Below are 15,805 nucleotides of genomic sequence, written 5' to 3' on the forward strand. Positions count from 1 at the left end.
CTATGTGTCTGAATATATATATATATATATATATATATATATATATATATATATATATACAGTATATGTATTAGCTTATTAATATATGTGTTTATATATAGTAAAAAAAATCCGATGTGAATTTTTAAATATGAAAAACCCCTGACTACGATCTCTAATTAATTATTAGGGTACACGTTTGATTATTAGAGTATGCGTTAGTTATTGCTTTAATTTGGGGAAATTACTTCAAACTAGTGAGACCCGACACAGGCCTCAGCGAGTTTTCATTCAGACCCGCCCCTTCCGCCCGACACGAGCGCCAGAGCTCCGGAGTCGCACGTAACAATAGTACCGGAAAGTACGGGTAACCGCCACCTCGCCTTTCATTTTCATTGAGGAAATAAAACTGAAAATCCGGGGTGACTTTCTCCAGGTTGTACATAGCTTCACAAGCTAGGATTTTTTAAAGGAGAAGTCGCCTTTAGCTAACGCTACACTAGCCGTGGTGATTAATTAGCAGTGCGAGCTCAGCTCAGCTCGAGGAGGTGACTGCACACGGGCGGGACCGTCTCAACTTTCCAGCACTTTCCACACTCCTGCCTGCGTGGAGAGCTCGGTTATACACGCTTCCCTGTCTAAAAGGTTGGTGTCGTAGCCTATTTGTGTAGCCCACCATGTTTAGTTGGTCTAAAAGGCAGGGGAAGAAGGAGCCGGAGCTTTTTCAAAATGTCTCCGAGGGGCTGAAGCGGCTGTACCGCCAGAAACTCTTCCCTCTGGAGGACACCTACCGCTTCCACGACTTCCACTCCCCGGCGCTGGAGGATGCTGACTTCGATAACAAGCCCATGGTGCTTCTGGTCGGACAGTATTCTACCGGGAAAACGACCTTCATCCGGCACCTGATGGAGCAGGATTTTCCCGGGATGCGGATCGGCCCAGAGCCCACCACGGACTCCTTCATCGCGGTGATGCACGGAGACCAGGATGGGGTCATACCGGGCAACGCGCTGGTAGTGGACCCGAAAAAGCCCTTCCGAAAACTCAACGCCTTCGGAAACGCCTTCCTCAACAGGTAGGACTCGACCTGTGTGTCTTTATACACACTCTAACCCAGTACGTTCAGGGGGTGAGCGGTTAATTCGACCTTCCTGACAGATCAGCGCCCTTAACCCTGTTTAAGTTTTCATTGTCCCTAGTTCAGCACTTAATCTGCAACGGTGACTGACTACATTGTGATCTTTTCACACAGGATCTTATACACAATACAGTTATCTAGTTAAAAAAAACAAACATTCCATAATCTAATTAACTAACGTGATCATGTTATGTGGTTTAATAAGGTGATCTGGTTTAACTCTATAATCCTTTGATCTTGTATGACATTGTGATCCTTCCGAGGTTGTTTGATCAGATTCGACACATTGTGATTATTTTGACATGTATTGAAATGTTTAACTAAAACATGCCTAATTTAGTATCCAAACATATGCACTAGATCTGGTGATCTGGAGTAATATCATGATCCAGTGTGATCTAGTTACACACCAGTCATGCAATTATATCATTTAGTTTAACATTATGGTCATGTGGTCTGGTTTAACACCTAGATTGGTTCCAGGATATTCAGAGAGGTATGCTAAAAACAACAGTGATTTACCATCCAAAGTAATGTGCACCCATAAACATTAATTTTGGATATAGCCCAGCACTTAATTGTCAGTCTGGAGCCTATATTCTAAGGGGTAAAAAATTACCAAGCTATGCCTTTTGTAGTGGTGTCCTCAAGTGCACACCTTTTTATCTTAGATTCAAAGATTTACTAACAAATATTAATGTTTGCTTATGCCCCCTCAAATAATCTTTAATAGTACATATACATTTCCTTATAATAGATGCATCAATATATCATTTAGGGTGTCGCCCCTGAGAAAAAAAATATGGTTTACTTTTCCTGTGTGTGCATGTACTCAGCTCCGTGTCTCGTTTGAGATAAGTTTTGGCTGTATTCTGAGAAACAGACTTGGGTAAAGTGATTTGAGTTAATCCAGGGGACTATGTGTGCCAGATGCCCTTGTTTTGCGCCTGTGTTGGGTTGTTGCTCATATGCTATCAGGGTGTGTTTCAGAATCATGTATTACAACTGTATAATCTCAAAAGTTTTCAAAATTTGATAAGCTAGTTATATCAGAAAAACTTTGGTGAACTCTTGATATGGTTTGTTAAAGAATAATCTTTTCTGAAAAAAAAACAAGGTGTGAATCTTTGGTGTGACCGTGTCACATATTAAGATATATTGGGGCGTTTTCACATTAGGGCCCTGGGATTGTTTCCGAGAACACTTGACCCAAAAGTGTGAGTCATTATTATCAATGAGAACACAATTGTTCTGCGCTTGGGAATCTTGGCCAGACCAGCGGAAAAGGTGGTCTTGAGAATGATGCAGCATACCCAGTTATGGATAAAATCGGATATGGAAGCCAATCGTACCTGAGGACAGAAGTGGACTCGACGTCCTCGGTGCCATCTGTGTCCTTTGAAAACAATGTGTGTGTGTGTAGGACCCGGCAATCTTATCCTGTCATCCATCTACAATGGCCAGAGCTGTTAAAGTAGGCAGTATGTCAAAAGCATTGCTCTTGAAATTTTTTCAGAAACATCAATAATGCTAGGTATAATGCAAACATCTCCTCGTTCTCTGCTTTTCTTTGTTTTATGGTGGCTCACAAGCCAGCTAGGTGCATACTGCTACCTGATGTATCGCCGGGAAAAAATTCACAAGCTAAGGAGACGTAAGGATGATTGTGACCCAGACCATTTCAGACTGCTGGGTAATATGGGTTCAGTGATTCACAGGAACACTCATTTAGAAGCGGCTGGTATTATCCAAGGGGTTTCAAACACACAACAGACTATGAGATATCAGTAATGCGTGACACTGTTCATTCGCACAAGATATTCTTTTTTTATTATTATTTTTTTTTTATAGCGTGACTAAAAAACAGTCTTTAAATAATGTTTAATCAGTGATAGTGAGAATCCCTGCATGCTACTTTTATTCAGGTTGCTGATAAACTGCTTGCTGTTAGTACACATGGCCACCAACCACCTCTAACTCTGGTTTCTACTTTGACTTTGAACAACTGAAAGTGAAACAGGAGGTCAGTTGGACTTGTTCTCCTCACAGGGATTTTCCAAAATAAGGTGTCTTCAGGTTCCACAAAAATGTCCCTTGTTGACTTTCCCCTTTAAATAAGTGTGGCAAGATTTGACCGTCCACGCCAATCTTGCATGTAGTATACGTGTACAGTTCCACTAGAATGACTAAGTATAACTCATTCAGACTGGTCACTCAGTGAAGGTCAGTGGAAAACAACTATTATTTGTACACACACACATACACCCACACACATACACCCATTGTGTTATGATTGGTTGGTGTGGACTATTTGTGCTGTCAGTTGAAACAAAAACTCGACTAATCTGAGAATTTTAATAATCAAACCGACCATGAAAGAGCATGGCTCGTCTAACCAAGAGAATTTAACATGGGCTGCTTTTAAGAGTTTCTTCTCTAATAAAGCAGCCTGAACATCTCTGCAGTAGTGAACATCTGCACAATTTTCATACAACACTTTTTGGTATTGCAGAACAAACTCCGCTTAGGCCACGGCGCAGGATCTCACTACCTCTAGCCCAACAGTTTTTTGGGGGGGGGAACTGACTCTGCAAGATATCATGCAGCTGCCAGTAAGAAATTTACACTAGATCTGCTGAAACAGGATTTTTCCCCTCCAAGCAAAACAAGCCTTGAGGCAGGGGCAAGTTCTTGTTCTGGGTGCTGATCTCTCACTTTTCCATGACCTTTAACGGGAGCACTCCGTAGAGGCAAAATTCACCATGAGCCGAGTAGAGTTTAAGGTCGGTCAGAACGACGAGTGAAAGAGGAATTAGTTTACCTAGCCTGCACTTTTGTGTAATCACTTTTTAGTTTCCTGTAATTGCTGTATTCTCACGTCAGTGCTTCTCTTTTATTCTATGTTTGATTGCTGCTTTTGTCTACTCTCTCTGCTGGAAGCAAGACTGAACAAGAACTGGCAGACTGTCTTAAACAATACTACTTCCAAAGACAATCCTAGCACACATACATACCTCGGTCATAGAGTTTGTGGTGGTAAAATTATGTAGACTGTTATATTAAGGTCTCAAAATTTTTAGATTTGTCATCCGCTAGGATTTTAACTATCTTAGATGGGCCTGAATTCTTTTAACCAATCACAGAAGGAATGATTTCTTAACAGAAGCTGGCTAAAAGTTTAGCAAAATTTTTATTTTTATAAATCACTTAATACATAAAATGACGTATACAAGTTTTTGGTTATTTCTTGTATATTTTTCCTCATAGCTGTACACCCTACCCAGTGCCCTCATTGCAGAGTGTAGAATGCCACTGTGCATAATGCTGTGTTTTAACTGTAAACACATTATGATTATTTGCCAGTTTTTACCCACCATCTAGCTCTCCCATATGCATTAACAAAGAAGGGTGAGGTCCACTTTGTATTTCACTCGCGTTGTGATGCTAAGACAGGGGATTATGGGTAAGTATAGCAGGCAGAAACATGCTAGCTTGTATTTTGCCAGCGAGTCAACTGTACCTTGTGTGTAATTGCAGTAAGTAATGATGCAAGCAATTTCTAATGTCTGCAAATCCTGTGGTATATTTTAAAGAAAATTTTCAATTTTTGACTATTTAATGATTATAAGTTTGCCTAAATAATTAAACCTCAATAAGTCTGAATGAAATCAACCATATTATAACCATAATATGGTACAAGATATCTAATGAAAATGCTATGATGAGATGCTGTGACAATTTTTTCATTGTTTTTAATAAAATTATGAATATTATCAATAAAAATTAGCGTGATTAGCTAATTTTAGAGATTAGCATGATTCCAAATACGGTATGTCTAAAATGTTGAACAATAATGCGTAAACCATGCACATCTTTTACTTTGTCTTTTATGAATGTATTTGTGATCCTCAACTGCTCAGAAAGTATAGTCTTTTAAAAAACATCAGATTGAAGAGATTTTTGAGAGTTTTATTCCCGGGTGACGTTGCAGTCATTTGTATCCGGGATGTAAAGAGAGGGGGAGGTAAAGGCTTTTACACACTTCCTCCCATAAAGTTCTTTTTAAAGCTGCTACGTCACGGGGCAGTGTAGCTCGCTCACTCTGAGGCAAGCACTCGCTGCTCCGTTCCACAAACACAAGCTCATAAACGCCCAGTGTCACTCTTGATTAACTGGTAATAGATTACTGTCATCCCTCCCATACAAACTTCGACTTCTCTCTCTCTCTGCTCAGTCGGGCTGAGGCTTTTCTGTTGCGCCATTACAGAAGAATTTCAGCTGTTTTAGAAGAATGTTCTGGCTGAGCCTTACTTATGACTAAGCTTGGCTTTTGCTTTGCGTTTAAATTTTGAAGGAGTGCCGAGGCAGAGCAGCGTAGCAGAACAAAAGGTTATGTGTTGTGTTGTACAGTAGAGAGATACCAAACCAGAGGGCAAAGTTAATGTAATACTGAGCTGGAGGAATGAGTGTCATGTGTTGAATGTCATTAAGGACACAATATATCTTGAAGAATTTTGATTGCTTGTTTTAAACTATGAAATGCTTTTGTATGTATGTAGGACAGTGTATTTTTTTTACAGAATACGATGCAAACGTTTTATTATGGGGAAGTCCCTCTTAGTCATGCCAGTAATCTGATCTAATCTGACATGAACAAATAAACTGCGTGAGCTCCTAGCTTTGTGTCACAGCATGAATTTTCATTCTCTCTAAGGACACAGTCACAGGAAATTATTGTTTACATTGAATAGATAGAAACTGCCATTTTTAATCCAACCAAACGCGCACGAGAAAGAGGAGGTTGTATAATATTTCTATAAAAAAATATACATAGGCCTTGCCAAAGCATTGAGTCACATGATCCAGGTATGATCGAGGCCTGACTTGTGAGAACTCACCAAGCCTGTTTTACCAATTTTTATACTTTTTTTTCCCCCTCTCCCCTCTTCCTTTGCTCTCTTTCTGCAGGTTTATGTGTGCTCAGATGAAGAACCCTGTTCTAGAGAGTATCAGTATCATCGATACCCCAGGCATCCTGTCAGGGGAGAAGCAGAGGATAAGTCGAGGTCAGCAACTTCCCTGGGAATGTTTCTCTCTGTATTTTCTTTGTCTTTCTCTTTTCTGAAATGCCCTCCCTTGCACAATCTTCATATTTCGTGTGACATTTACTAAGATTTACGAAGTCTGCTTCCTGTAAAGCTCTTTACTTTAGTTCCCAAATTTTAGCACACCTCCATTCTCGTTCAGCACTACAAAGCAAGACAAATGTCGTGCAGCACAGCAGTGTGTTCTGTTATGTGACTCTCAAATCTATGTCGTGCTCTTTACAGTAAAATGTGGCATTTTCACCAGATTTAGAACGGGAAGTGGTTACCAAAGCAGAAGCAAAAGTCCCTGAACCCCACCAAGTCACCACAAACTCCATATGACCAGGCAATTCATCTTTGACCCTGATTTTAAGGGGAAAATAAAGGGAATATAATAGGATATTACTCACTGATCGTTTAACCACAGTTATGAGATGTTCCTCTATTTTAATACCATAGTGAGAGTCAGAGTTGTTCATGAGAACTCATTTCATTTGATGGCAGAAAATCTCCTTGCTAAAGTTCATTATTTTCAGTTGCCACACATCCTGCATCAGTGAACACACAGATGCACACCTGACATTTCCTGCTCAGGAGTCACTTTGTCTAGTCGTTGTGTGTGTATGTACACACACACACACACACACACACACATATATATATATTTTACAGGACAAAGGTTTGGACACACCTTCTTATTCAATGTGTTTTCTTTATTTTCATGACCATTTACATTGGTAGATTCTCACCGAAGGCATCGAAAACTATGAATGAACACACATGGAGTTATGTACTTGAAAAAAAAGGTAAAATGACTGAAAACATGTTTTATATTCTAGTTTCTTCAAAATAGCCACCCTTTGCTCTGATTACTGCTTTGCACACTCTTGCAATCCTCTTAATAAGCTTCAAGAGGTAGTCACCTGAAATGGTTTTCCAACAGTCTTGAAGGAGTTCCCAGAGGTGTTTAGCACTTGTTGGTCCCTTTGCCTTCACTCTGCGGTCCAGCTCACCCCAAACCATCTCAATTGGGTTCAGGTCCGGTGACGGTGGAGGCCAGGTGATCTGCCACAGCACTCCATCACTCTCCTTCTTGGTCAGATAGACCTTACACAGCCTGGGGGTGTGTTTGGGGTCATTGTTCTGTTGGAAAATAAATCATTGTCCAACTAAATGCAAACCGGATGGGATGTCAAATGTCGATGCAGAATGGTGTGGTAGCCATGCTGGTTCAGTGTGCCTTCAATTTTGAATAAATCCCCAACACTGTCACCAGCAAAACACCCCCCACCATCACACCTCCTCCTCCATGCTTCACAGTGGGAACCAGGCATGTGGAATCCATCGTTCATCCATGTGCATCTCACAAAGACAGGGTGGTTGGAACCAAAGATCTCAAATTTGGACTTATCAGACCAAAGCACAGATTTCCACTGGCCTAATGTCCATTCCTTGTGTTTTTTGGCCCAAACAAATCTCTTCTGCTTGTTGCCTCTCCTTAGCAGTGGTTTCCTGGCAGCTATTTGACCATGAAGCTCATCGAGAGAATGCCAAGAGTGTGCAAAGCAGTAATCAGAGCAAAGGGTGGCTATTTTGAAGAAACTAGAATATAAAAACATTTTTTCAGTTATTTTATCTTTTTTTTGTTAAGTAAATAACTCCACATGTGTTCATTAATAGTTTGGTGCCTTCTTGAAGTGCCTACCAATGTAAATTGAAGCCTACCATGAAAATAAAGAAAACGCATTGAATGAGAAGGTGTCCAAAATTTTGGCATGTACTGTGTGTGATATGTACACTGTAACTTGGAATTAGTATGAGAAGTAAAAAAAATTACATTGTCTGAGGGGTATCTCTACTGGACGACTAACATGCACACTTTTTCTGAGACCTGTGTTAACTTGTTAAGGAAATATAGGACCATTTAATGCACAACTGCTCTAAATTTTTTCTCTATAGCTGTATAAACAACGCTGACGCAAAGCAGTTTCACAGAAATCCCTAATGGGCAAACCAGAGGCGACAGTGACGAGCAAAACCTGCCTAATGTGACAAGAGAAAAGGAACCAGACCCGACCGGATAGCAGGATTATAAGGCCATACAATATCCAGGTGTAGAAGAGTAGAGACTAACAGTACTAAATGTCCTGAAAGGATGTGCATTTTTTATGAGCATTTTTTTTTGGTTACAACAACAGTTGAGTAAGTTTATTGAGTGCAGGTCAGATTAACCACTGAATCCAGGGTGTGTCTTTTTTGTTTTTTTGGAAAGTGCAAATCATTAGGGGTTTATTTAAGGACGTTCTGCAGCAGAAAGGGTGGGACAAGCACGGAAGTCTTTTAGTACAGCATCAGGATAAATCATGCAGTTCAGGCGGATGAGAGGAGACTCGGCATTGGTGTGTATCAGGATTTAGGCACCAGAATGCGCATACTGTTGGACCTTACTCACTACAAAATGTCACTTCTCACTCTTTGCTAATCCATTCGTTCAAATAATTAATGTTTAACAAAGTTCTTTGACCTCCTTTTAGAATGGCATGACTCTCAAATATGCATTGTGTCAAAAATGGCCCTGGAATAGCATTCTTTTTGTGAACAGAATTGTTTTTCAGATTAACTCCTCCTTTCACAGGTAAATTATTGTGAAAGTAATGTAATATGAAACACATGCCCACTGACGAGATACTACAGGTGCTTTATTGTTCAGATTTGTTTGTAAGCCATTGCATATAATAGAGATGGGGGTCGTGATCCTATTCAATTCAATCATATTTCGCCACACTGACTCTAAAATCGATTTGTTTTGTAACTATTTTTACATTTATCACAGAGATGAACTGGTTGATCGACCAGTGACCAGAATTGGCTGGTTTTTAGTTTGATTGGCCATGACTGGTGATCAGCTCTCCAGCCCACAATTGGCTGGTTTATAGTTTAAACCCACTCATTACACACGCTTACACTTAAGTCTCCAAACACCATGACACGAAAATCGCAAGAGCTTTACACTCGCAGCCACCTAACTTTTTTTTTTTTTTCTTAATTTTTAAGACTTTTTAATTCAAGGCCGTATAATGCCATTTATTTATAATCCTACAGGTGATGCACTGTGAACCGTTCACACATTTTTAGCCCGCGTGGTATGAGTGAAATATTGGCCAAGTTTGCTTAGAAATAATATCTATGCCAGATGACAGAGACACGTGCTGCTCAGTGAAAATGTAGTGCTGCCTTTGCTTAATTTAATTTCAAGTTAAATGTTAAATCTATCAGTTTGCTTGTATTGCTGTAAATGCTGCGCTTGGTTTTTAAGTGAAAAAACTGTTATAAGGAACGGGTTACAATTAAGTACACAAACTTATTTTAAAGAGTTACAGTTTTAACAAAATTGGGGGTAAATTTTAATATCAAATCGGTAATTTTTCAATATTATACTTATAGAATCGTAATTTTAATCGAATCAGCACCTCGGTATCGTGATCATATCGTATCGGGAGGTGACTGGTGATTCCCATCTTTGCCATACAATAAATATTCCTTCTGTGATTGGCTGTGTTAAATTTAGTAATCGTACTAGTGTTTTTTAGAAAAAGTGTTTTTTAAGGTGCACCAGTTTATTAGAATGCATCACCCGCACACACAATACAGTATTACTGGCTCAAACGTGTGTGTGCAGATGAGTTTTAAGGACCAGTGAAACTCTTCTCATTTTCAATTCAGGAATGTCCATTCTTTCTTGAAGAGTTGCCTCAATGCACATTTGGTTTTGATGCTCCCTCCGGATGGTTTCCTGTTATCTACCCAAACCCCGCTGATATGATTGGTTCTCCCCAGAGTTTGGATTTTCTCAGGCCTGTTTGAGCTCACCCCAACCCTAAGGAGGAAATGGCGCATTCAGCTGCGGCGGTTTGGGAACAGACTCTAGCTGACACTGCACATAGTCAGCGTGGCCTGCACTCAAAAGCCCTTTGTGTTCAAACTTTGCCTGGAGTCACTGTTCAAGCCTCATGACGCTGCTTAGTTTTCCCAGTGATGTGCTTTGGTTTATTTATTTTATTCATTACAAAAGTCTGAACTCTTTAGTCATTGCAGCAAACTAATTGTTGACATTTTATAATGTCATCTAAAACCCACAGTGTGCTGCTGTTTCTCTGCTCTTGCGTCTGCCTTTGTGACGGATTTCAGAGTGGTTATTGGGAGGGGAGGGGACGAGGTCTTCAGGAAGTGTGTGGTAATTCTGCACTGGTGCACTTTGCACCCAAGTGCACAAGTGTTACTTTTCATAAACTGAAACGGTGTACACCGTGACTGAGAGAGAGCATACAACACACTACTACTCGTGATGTAAATCATGTGTCCCGAGCAATATGATTATAATTATACAAACTGCTACATATCTACATGCTAAATGCACTAGTATTATATGTTGATATGTCGATCTTCAGTCTCTGTTTGTTTTTTGCAGAGACGAGGAAGTGTCAAGAGTGGCGATTAAATATGTATTAACACTATATTTGGAAAGAAACATCAGAAACAAATGTGTAAATGTATAGTCGAGAGACTAAAAAATAGCTTGTTTTTTGCACTAAACATCTGATGATAGATTGTTTACAAATACATTACTGCACTGTCCTTTGCATCATCCGTGACATAAGTCTATCATTACACTACTGTATATTTCACCCATATTTATTTTGCATATATTGTATCGTAGACATTTATTTATATATATATATATATATATATATATATATATATATATATATGAATATCATGTTAACTTTTTCTTTGTTTCTCATGTTAACATATTCTCTTTGACATGTCTTTTCCACTGCACAATGTTTTCAGTTAACTGTATATACCATGTTTAACTACCTACTGCACATTCTTTACATAAATAACTCTCACCGTTATAAATATCGACCCATACCCTCATTCATCACATAGTGTATTTACTGTGTATATATAGAACATATTTATTGTAAACATTTCACTTATTCAATTCTGGTTTAAAGGTAATGTATAGGCTTTGTTCGAGCTTGAGGTAACATGTAGGTTTTGTTTCATACCAATCTGCCCTTGAGAAGAGAAGATATGCTACTTTGAAATTTAAAGGGAAAAAATACTTTATCATAAAAAAAATCCTTAGTCCAAACTCAGCAGAATCACTGTAAATTTAAATATTTTAATAAAATTGCAAAATTTAAATACACGCTTGTGAGTATGCAATTGAAATTTACTTATTAAACACTCTTACACCTTTATTACGTCCACTTCATGTTAAGACGTAAAAAAAAATTGTTCGTTTTAAAATTTAACAGCTGGCATATATATATTTTTAACATGCTTATGAGTGTGCAATTAAGTTCCACATGAGTATATGAGTTTTAGTTTCATTTTTCAAGATTCTCTATGTATGCACAAACGGTATATACTACATGCATACATTTATATACATGCAGATTTAATGTTGCCTGGTTCGATTGTGATGTATAATATATTATATAGTTATTATACGGTTAACAGGGTCCCTGCTTGCAAAAAATGTTTGAAACTTGCACTCTTCTGTTTTTCATTTTGAAGGTTTGGAATCAACTTTGTCAGAATTAAAAAGCTATTTGGCAGAAAGTGATGTTTCCATTTGAACCTCTGACATGCTCTCATGTTTACTTTAATCTCTCTCTCTCTCTCTCTCTCTCTCTCTTTCACCCCCCCCCCCTCCTTCTCTCTCTCTCTGACTACGTGGCTGTGTTTTTGGCATTTAACTCTAGTTCCAATCCTCTCATATCACATAACAGCACTTCTAATCAAAACCATAATACATTCCCCCTTACTTTATTACCATGTGCCTCTCTGCTTTCATGCCTGCTGTCTCTCTGTCACTGGGAAACACATGCTGCATTGTTTCCCATTTTTTTGTGTGTTTGCATTGTTTTTTTTTTCCCCCTTTCTTTCTTGTGGGTTACTCGTGACAAAAACTGTCATTATTGCAGCCAAGTGCATCACCTCTATAGCCCACTGAGTCCCTCTGTGTCTCGACTGATTGCTGTGATTTAGCTGTCAAATCCAGGGTTATAGTTCTTTATACTTCTTGGAGGATTACAGCTTTAAAAAGTTTATATTTCTCCATCATTTAACACACTTTAACCTTCTTGATACGTAGAGACTATACCTCAGTAGGGATGCAGTATTCTGGGATTTGAGTGTAATAGACATGGGTCTAAGTGCATTAAAAGGAACTCAAGATATTAATATAATAAGGTTAGGCAGTATAGCAAACATGCACATACCGTACTTTTACATTTTCACAATACACAGTATATATAATGAGGGCTAACAAGGTTTTCTATACGTGAATAACAGTGTTACTCTCATTATTTGTTAGTTTTCAGAAGAGAGGTATGAGTGCACACAAAAAAAGTTCCCGATTAACCCTTCGTCTTCGGTTTCTTGCAGGCTATGACTTTGCGGCTGTACTCGAGTGGTTCGCCGAACGAGTGGACCGCATCATTCTGCTCTTCGATGCCCACAAGCTGGACATCTCGGACGAGTTCTCTGAGGTGATCAAAGCTTTAAAGAACCACGAAGACAAGATGCGTGTCGTATTAAACAAAGCGGACCAGATCAGCACGCAGCAGCTGATGAGGGTGTACGGTGCCCTCATGTGGTCATTAGGGAAGATCATTAACACCCCGGAGGTCGTGCGGGTCTACATCGGTTCTTTCTGGGCGCAGCCTCTCCATGTGGCCGATAACAGGAAGCTGTTTGAGGCTGAAGAACAAGACCTTTTCCAAGACATCCAGAGTCTTCCACGGAACGCTGCCTTAAGAAAGCTGAACGATCTGATTAAGAGGGCACGTCTGGCCAAGGTAAGGGAAAAAAGGCATGAGGAATTTCCAATCTGGGTCGTATTACTGAGCTGAACAGGTGTGTGTGTGTGTGTGTGTGTGTGTGTGAGGGAGTGGAAAAGAAAGGTGTAGTTCTGCACTGATTATTCTGCATGATCCATCAACCCTTCATTTGCTGAATCTTTTACATCATTCAAGCGGTGGTGAAATATGACATCATTGTGTTTCACAAATGAAACAGGAAGTGGGTTTTTATATCTCATTATGTGTCAATGCTGCGTTTTCCCAGGTGCATGCTTACATCATCACCTCTCTAAAGAAGGAAATGCCCAGTGTGTTCGGCAAAGAAAACAAGAAGAAGGAATTGATTTCCAACTTGGGTGCCATCTATGAGAAAGTGGAGAGAGAACACAACATTTCTCCTGGAGACTTCCCGAACCTCAAAAAGATGCAGGTAATGTGATTACATCCAGGTTTAGAAAAACATTATGATAAACTCATTAAAGGCAAACTCATCTGTGAAAATTGATAAATAAATTAATAGCTTCAGGTTTTAATTGTTTAAAAGTGAATTGATTTTATAGAGTTTTTTCTGAAACTCATCTGAAGACTATAAAACTATAGCTGTTTTCAGTTTACAGCAGATATTTTATATAAAGCATGAATTGTCTTGTGAAGTGAGATGTTGGTAACACAATATGTACTGCTTATTTCCCCTCTCTACAGGACCTCTTGGCTGGCCAAGATTTTTCCAAGTTCCCTGTATTAAAGCCCAAACTTCTAGAGTCTGTTGAGGACATGCTGGCCAACGACATTGCCAGGCTCATGGCACTTGTGCGCCAGGAAGAGGCAGCCATGCCTTCTCAGGTAGTAAAAGGCGGAGCCTTCGACGGCACCATGAACGGGCCATTCGGCCATGGTTACGGAGAGGGCGCCGGAGAGGGCATCGACGAGCTGGAGTGGGTGGTAGCACGTGACAAGCCATCATATGATGAAATCTTCTACACACTCTCGCCCATTAACGGCAAGGTGTCGGGCGCCGCCGCCAAGAAGGAGATGCTCAAATCCAAGCTGCCAAATACAGTGCTTGGCAAGATCTGGAGTCTGGCTGATGTGGACAAAGATGGCTTTCTGGACGATGAGGAGTTTGCGTTGGCCAACCATCTGATAAAGGTGAAGCTAGAGGGCTACGAGCTACCCGCCAAGCTGCCCTCTCACCTGGTGCCCCCAGCTAAACGTGGGCAAACGCAGGAGTGACACTTTGGAAGACCACATTAGCTCTTGAGCTGTGGCTCATTTCAGCCTTTGACTGTCCCAGCCATTCCAGGATTTCTTTTAAATAGCACCTCAGCAGTTTATCACGTTACCTCACACCGTTTTGTTAAAATGAACAACGTTAGGGCTTTTGAGGGACTCATCCAGTTGCTGTACATAAGGCTTTTTTCTCCAGATTTCTTGCAGTCTAGAGAAGTAGTTACCGACATTCTACTTTCATTTGGTCTGTTTTGTTTGATAATGTTTTGTGACCATTCACTTCCACAGAGCTGTGATTTATTATTTTTTTTCCTTATTGATGAAAATTAATCTGGCGTGATTTATAATGTTTCTTTGTTTATTCTGAAGCTGGAGTAATAGACTGTTAAATATCTGGAATGGCTTTGGATCCAAAGACTGAACCTGATCTCAAAAAGATGTGCCTGTAAAAGATTTGGGGTTTGGATGTGTATGAAAACACAAGACACCACATTCAGGAAAAGATTGGAAAATGCACTTTGCTGGTACTTATGTAGCGGATGACAGTTTTAGAGGAGCATGGGCCAGGAGAAATTATTAAGGATAATGGGTGGGAAAACTAATGTGAAATATATAAGTATACATACAAAATATTAAATATATCCCTATTCTTTGTTTGCAACTTAACTTATTCTTCTTTAAATCTGTATTTTTATATATTGAAATTTGACACTATAAGTTTCTCTTGATTTGTGTTCCTGTCTATGAAGACTGTCATGCATTTTCAGTCCTTTTTTTAATTGGTGGTGGGATTTCATATAGTTTCTCCTCTTATAGCAACTGTTATTCGTCTGATGAAAAAAAAAAAAGAATAAACATTTATGAACAACCTAGTTAAAAGGGAAGTCAACTTCCTGTCATTTTTGTTGATTGTGGTTCCTTGAACAGTAAATCTACAATGCCACTAATATGCTCAGACTCATACAAACGTACACACACATGCCAAAATCGGAGCAGTGTCTAAACACTAATCTTATAAGGTTAGCTGTCAAGGTCTTTAACCCCCTGTGCTACCAGTGAAGCTTCCCATACTCTAAACACTGATCCATTATTAGCACCACATCCCCTGCGTTAAACATAGAAAGTAACTAGCGGCCTGCTGAGCACCAAATATGGCAGCTTGTTCTGAGACTGTGTACTCTGCACAATTATTTTCAGACTGTGTCATTTTATCAGTATTACAGAATATTCTTTTTCTTCGTCCGTCTTATGTCTGTCCTGTTGAGGCATGTTTCAGTGCTATTCTGCCTTGGGAAAAGATTCTGCCTCCAGTGGGGAATGCTTGCTGTGTAATAGTGGTGTGACGCAGTAAATTTTTTCCTAAATTGATAAAACTTTTTTTCTTAAATGCCACTGTGTGACCCTGCTTGGAGCCTTCCTTTCATCTTTTATATCCTATGATTTTTATAGGCTACCCAATGTTGTTTGAAAGGTTCTGATTGATATTTGGCCTAATC

At 39.5% G+C, this 15,805-nt stretch overlaps 1 protein-coding gene across 1 annotated transcript; it reads left to right on the forward strand.

Moving 5' to 3' along the window:
• Positions 1-278: 278 nt before the first annotated feature.
• Positions 279-15,188, forward strand: ehd1a (EH-domain containing 1a). The gene is made up of 5 exons (XM_053505691.1): positions 279-1,054; positions 6,086-6,183; positions 12,664-13,076; positions 13,345-13,509; positions 13,782-15,188. The coding sequence occupies exons 1-5, from the start codon at positions 657-659 to the stop codon at positions 14,310-14,312; spliced, it is 1,605 nt and encodes a 534-aa protein (XP_053361666.1). The 5' UTR covers positions 279-656; the 3' UTR covers positions 14,313-15,188.
• Positions 15,189-15,805: the final 617 nt, after the last annotated feature.

The sequence above is a fragment of the Clarias gariepinus genome, chromosome 10 (genome assembly GCF_024256425.1).
Source record: "Clarias gariepinus isolate MV-2021 ecotype Netherlands chromosome 10, CGAR_prim_01v2, whole genome shotgun sequence".
NCBI classification, from domain to species: Eukaryota; Metazoa; Chordata; class Actinopteri; order Siluriformes; family Clariidae; genus Clarias; species Clarias gariepinus.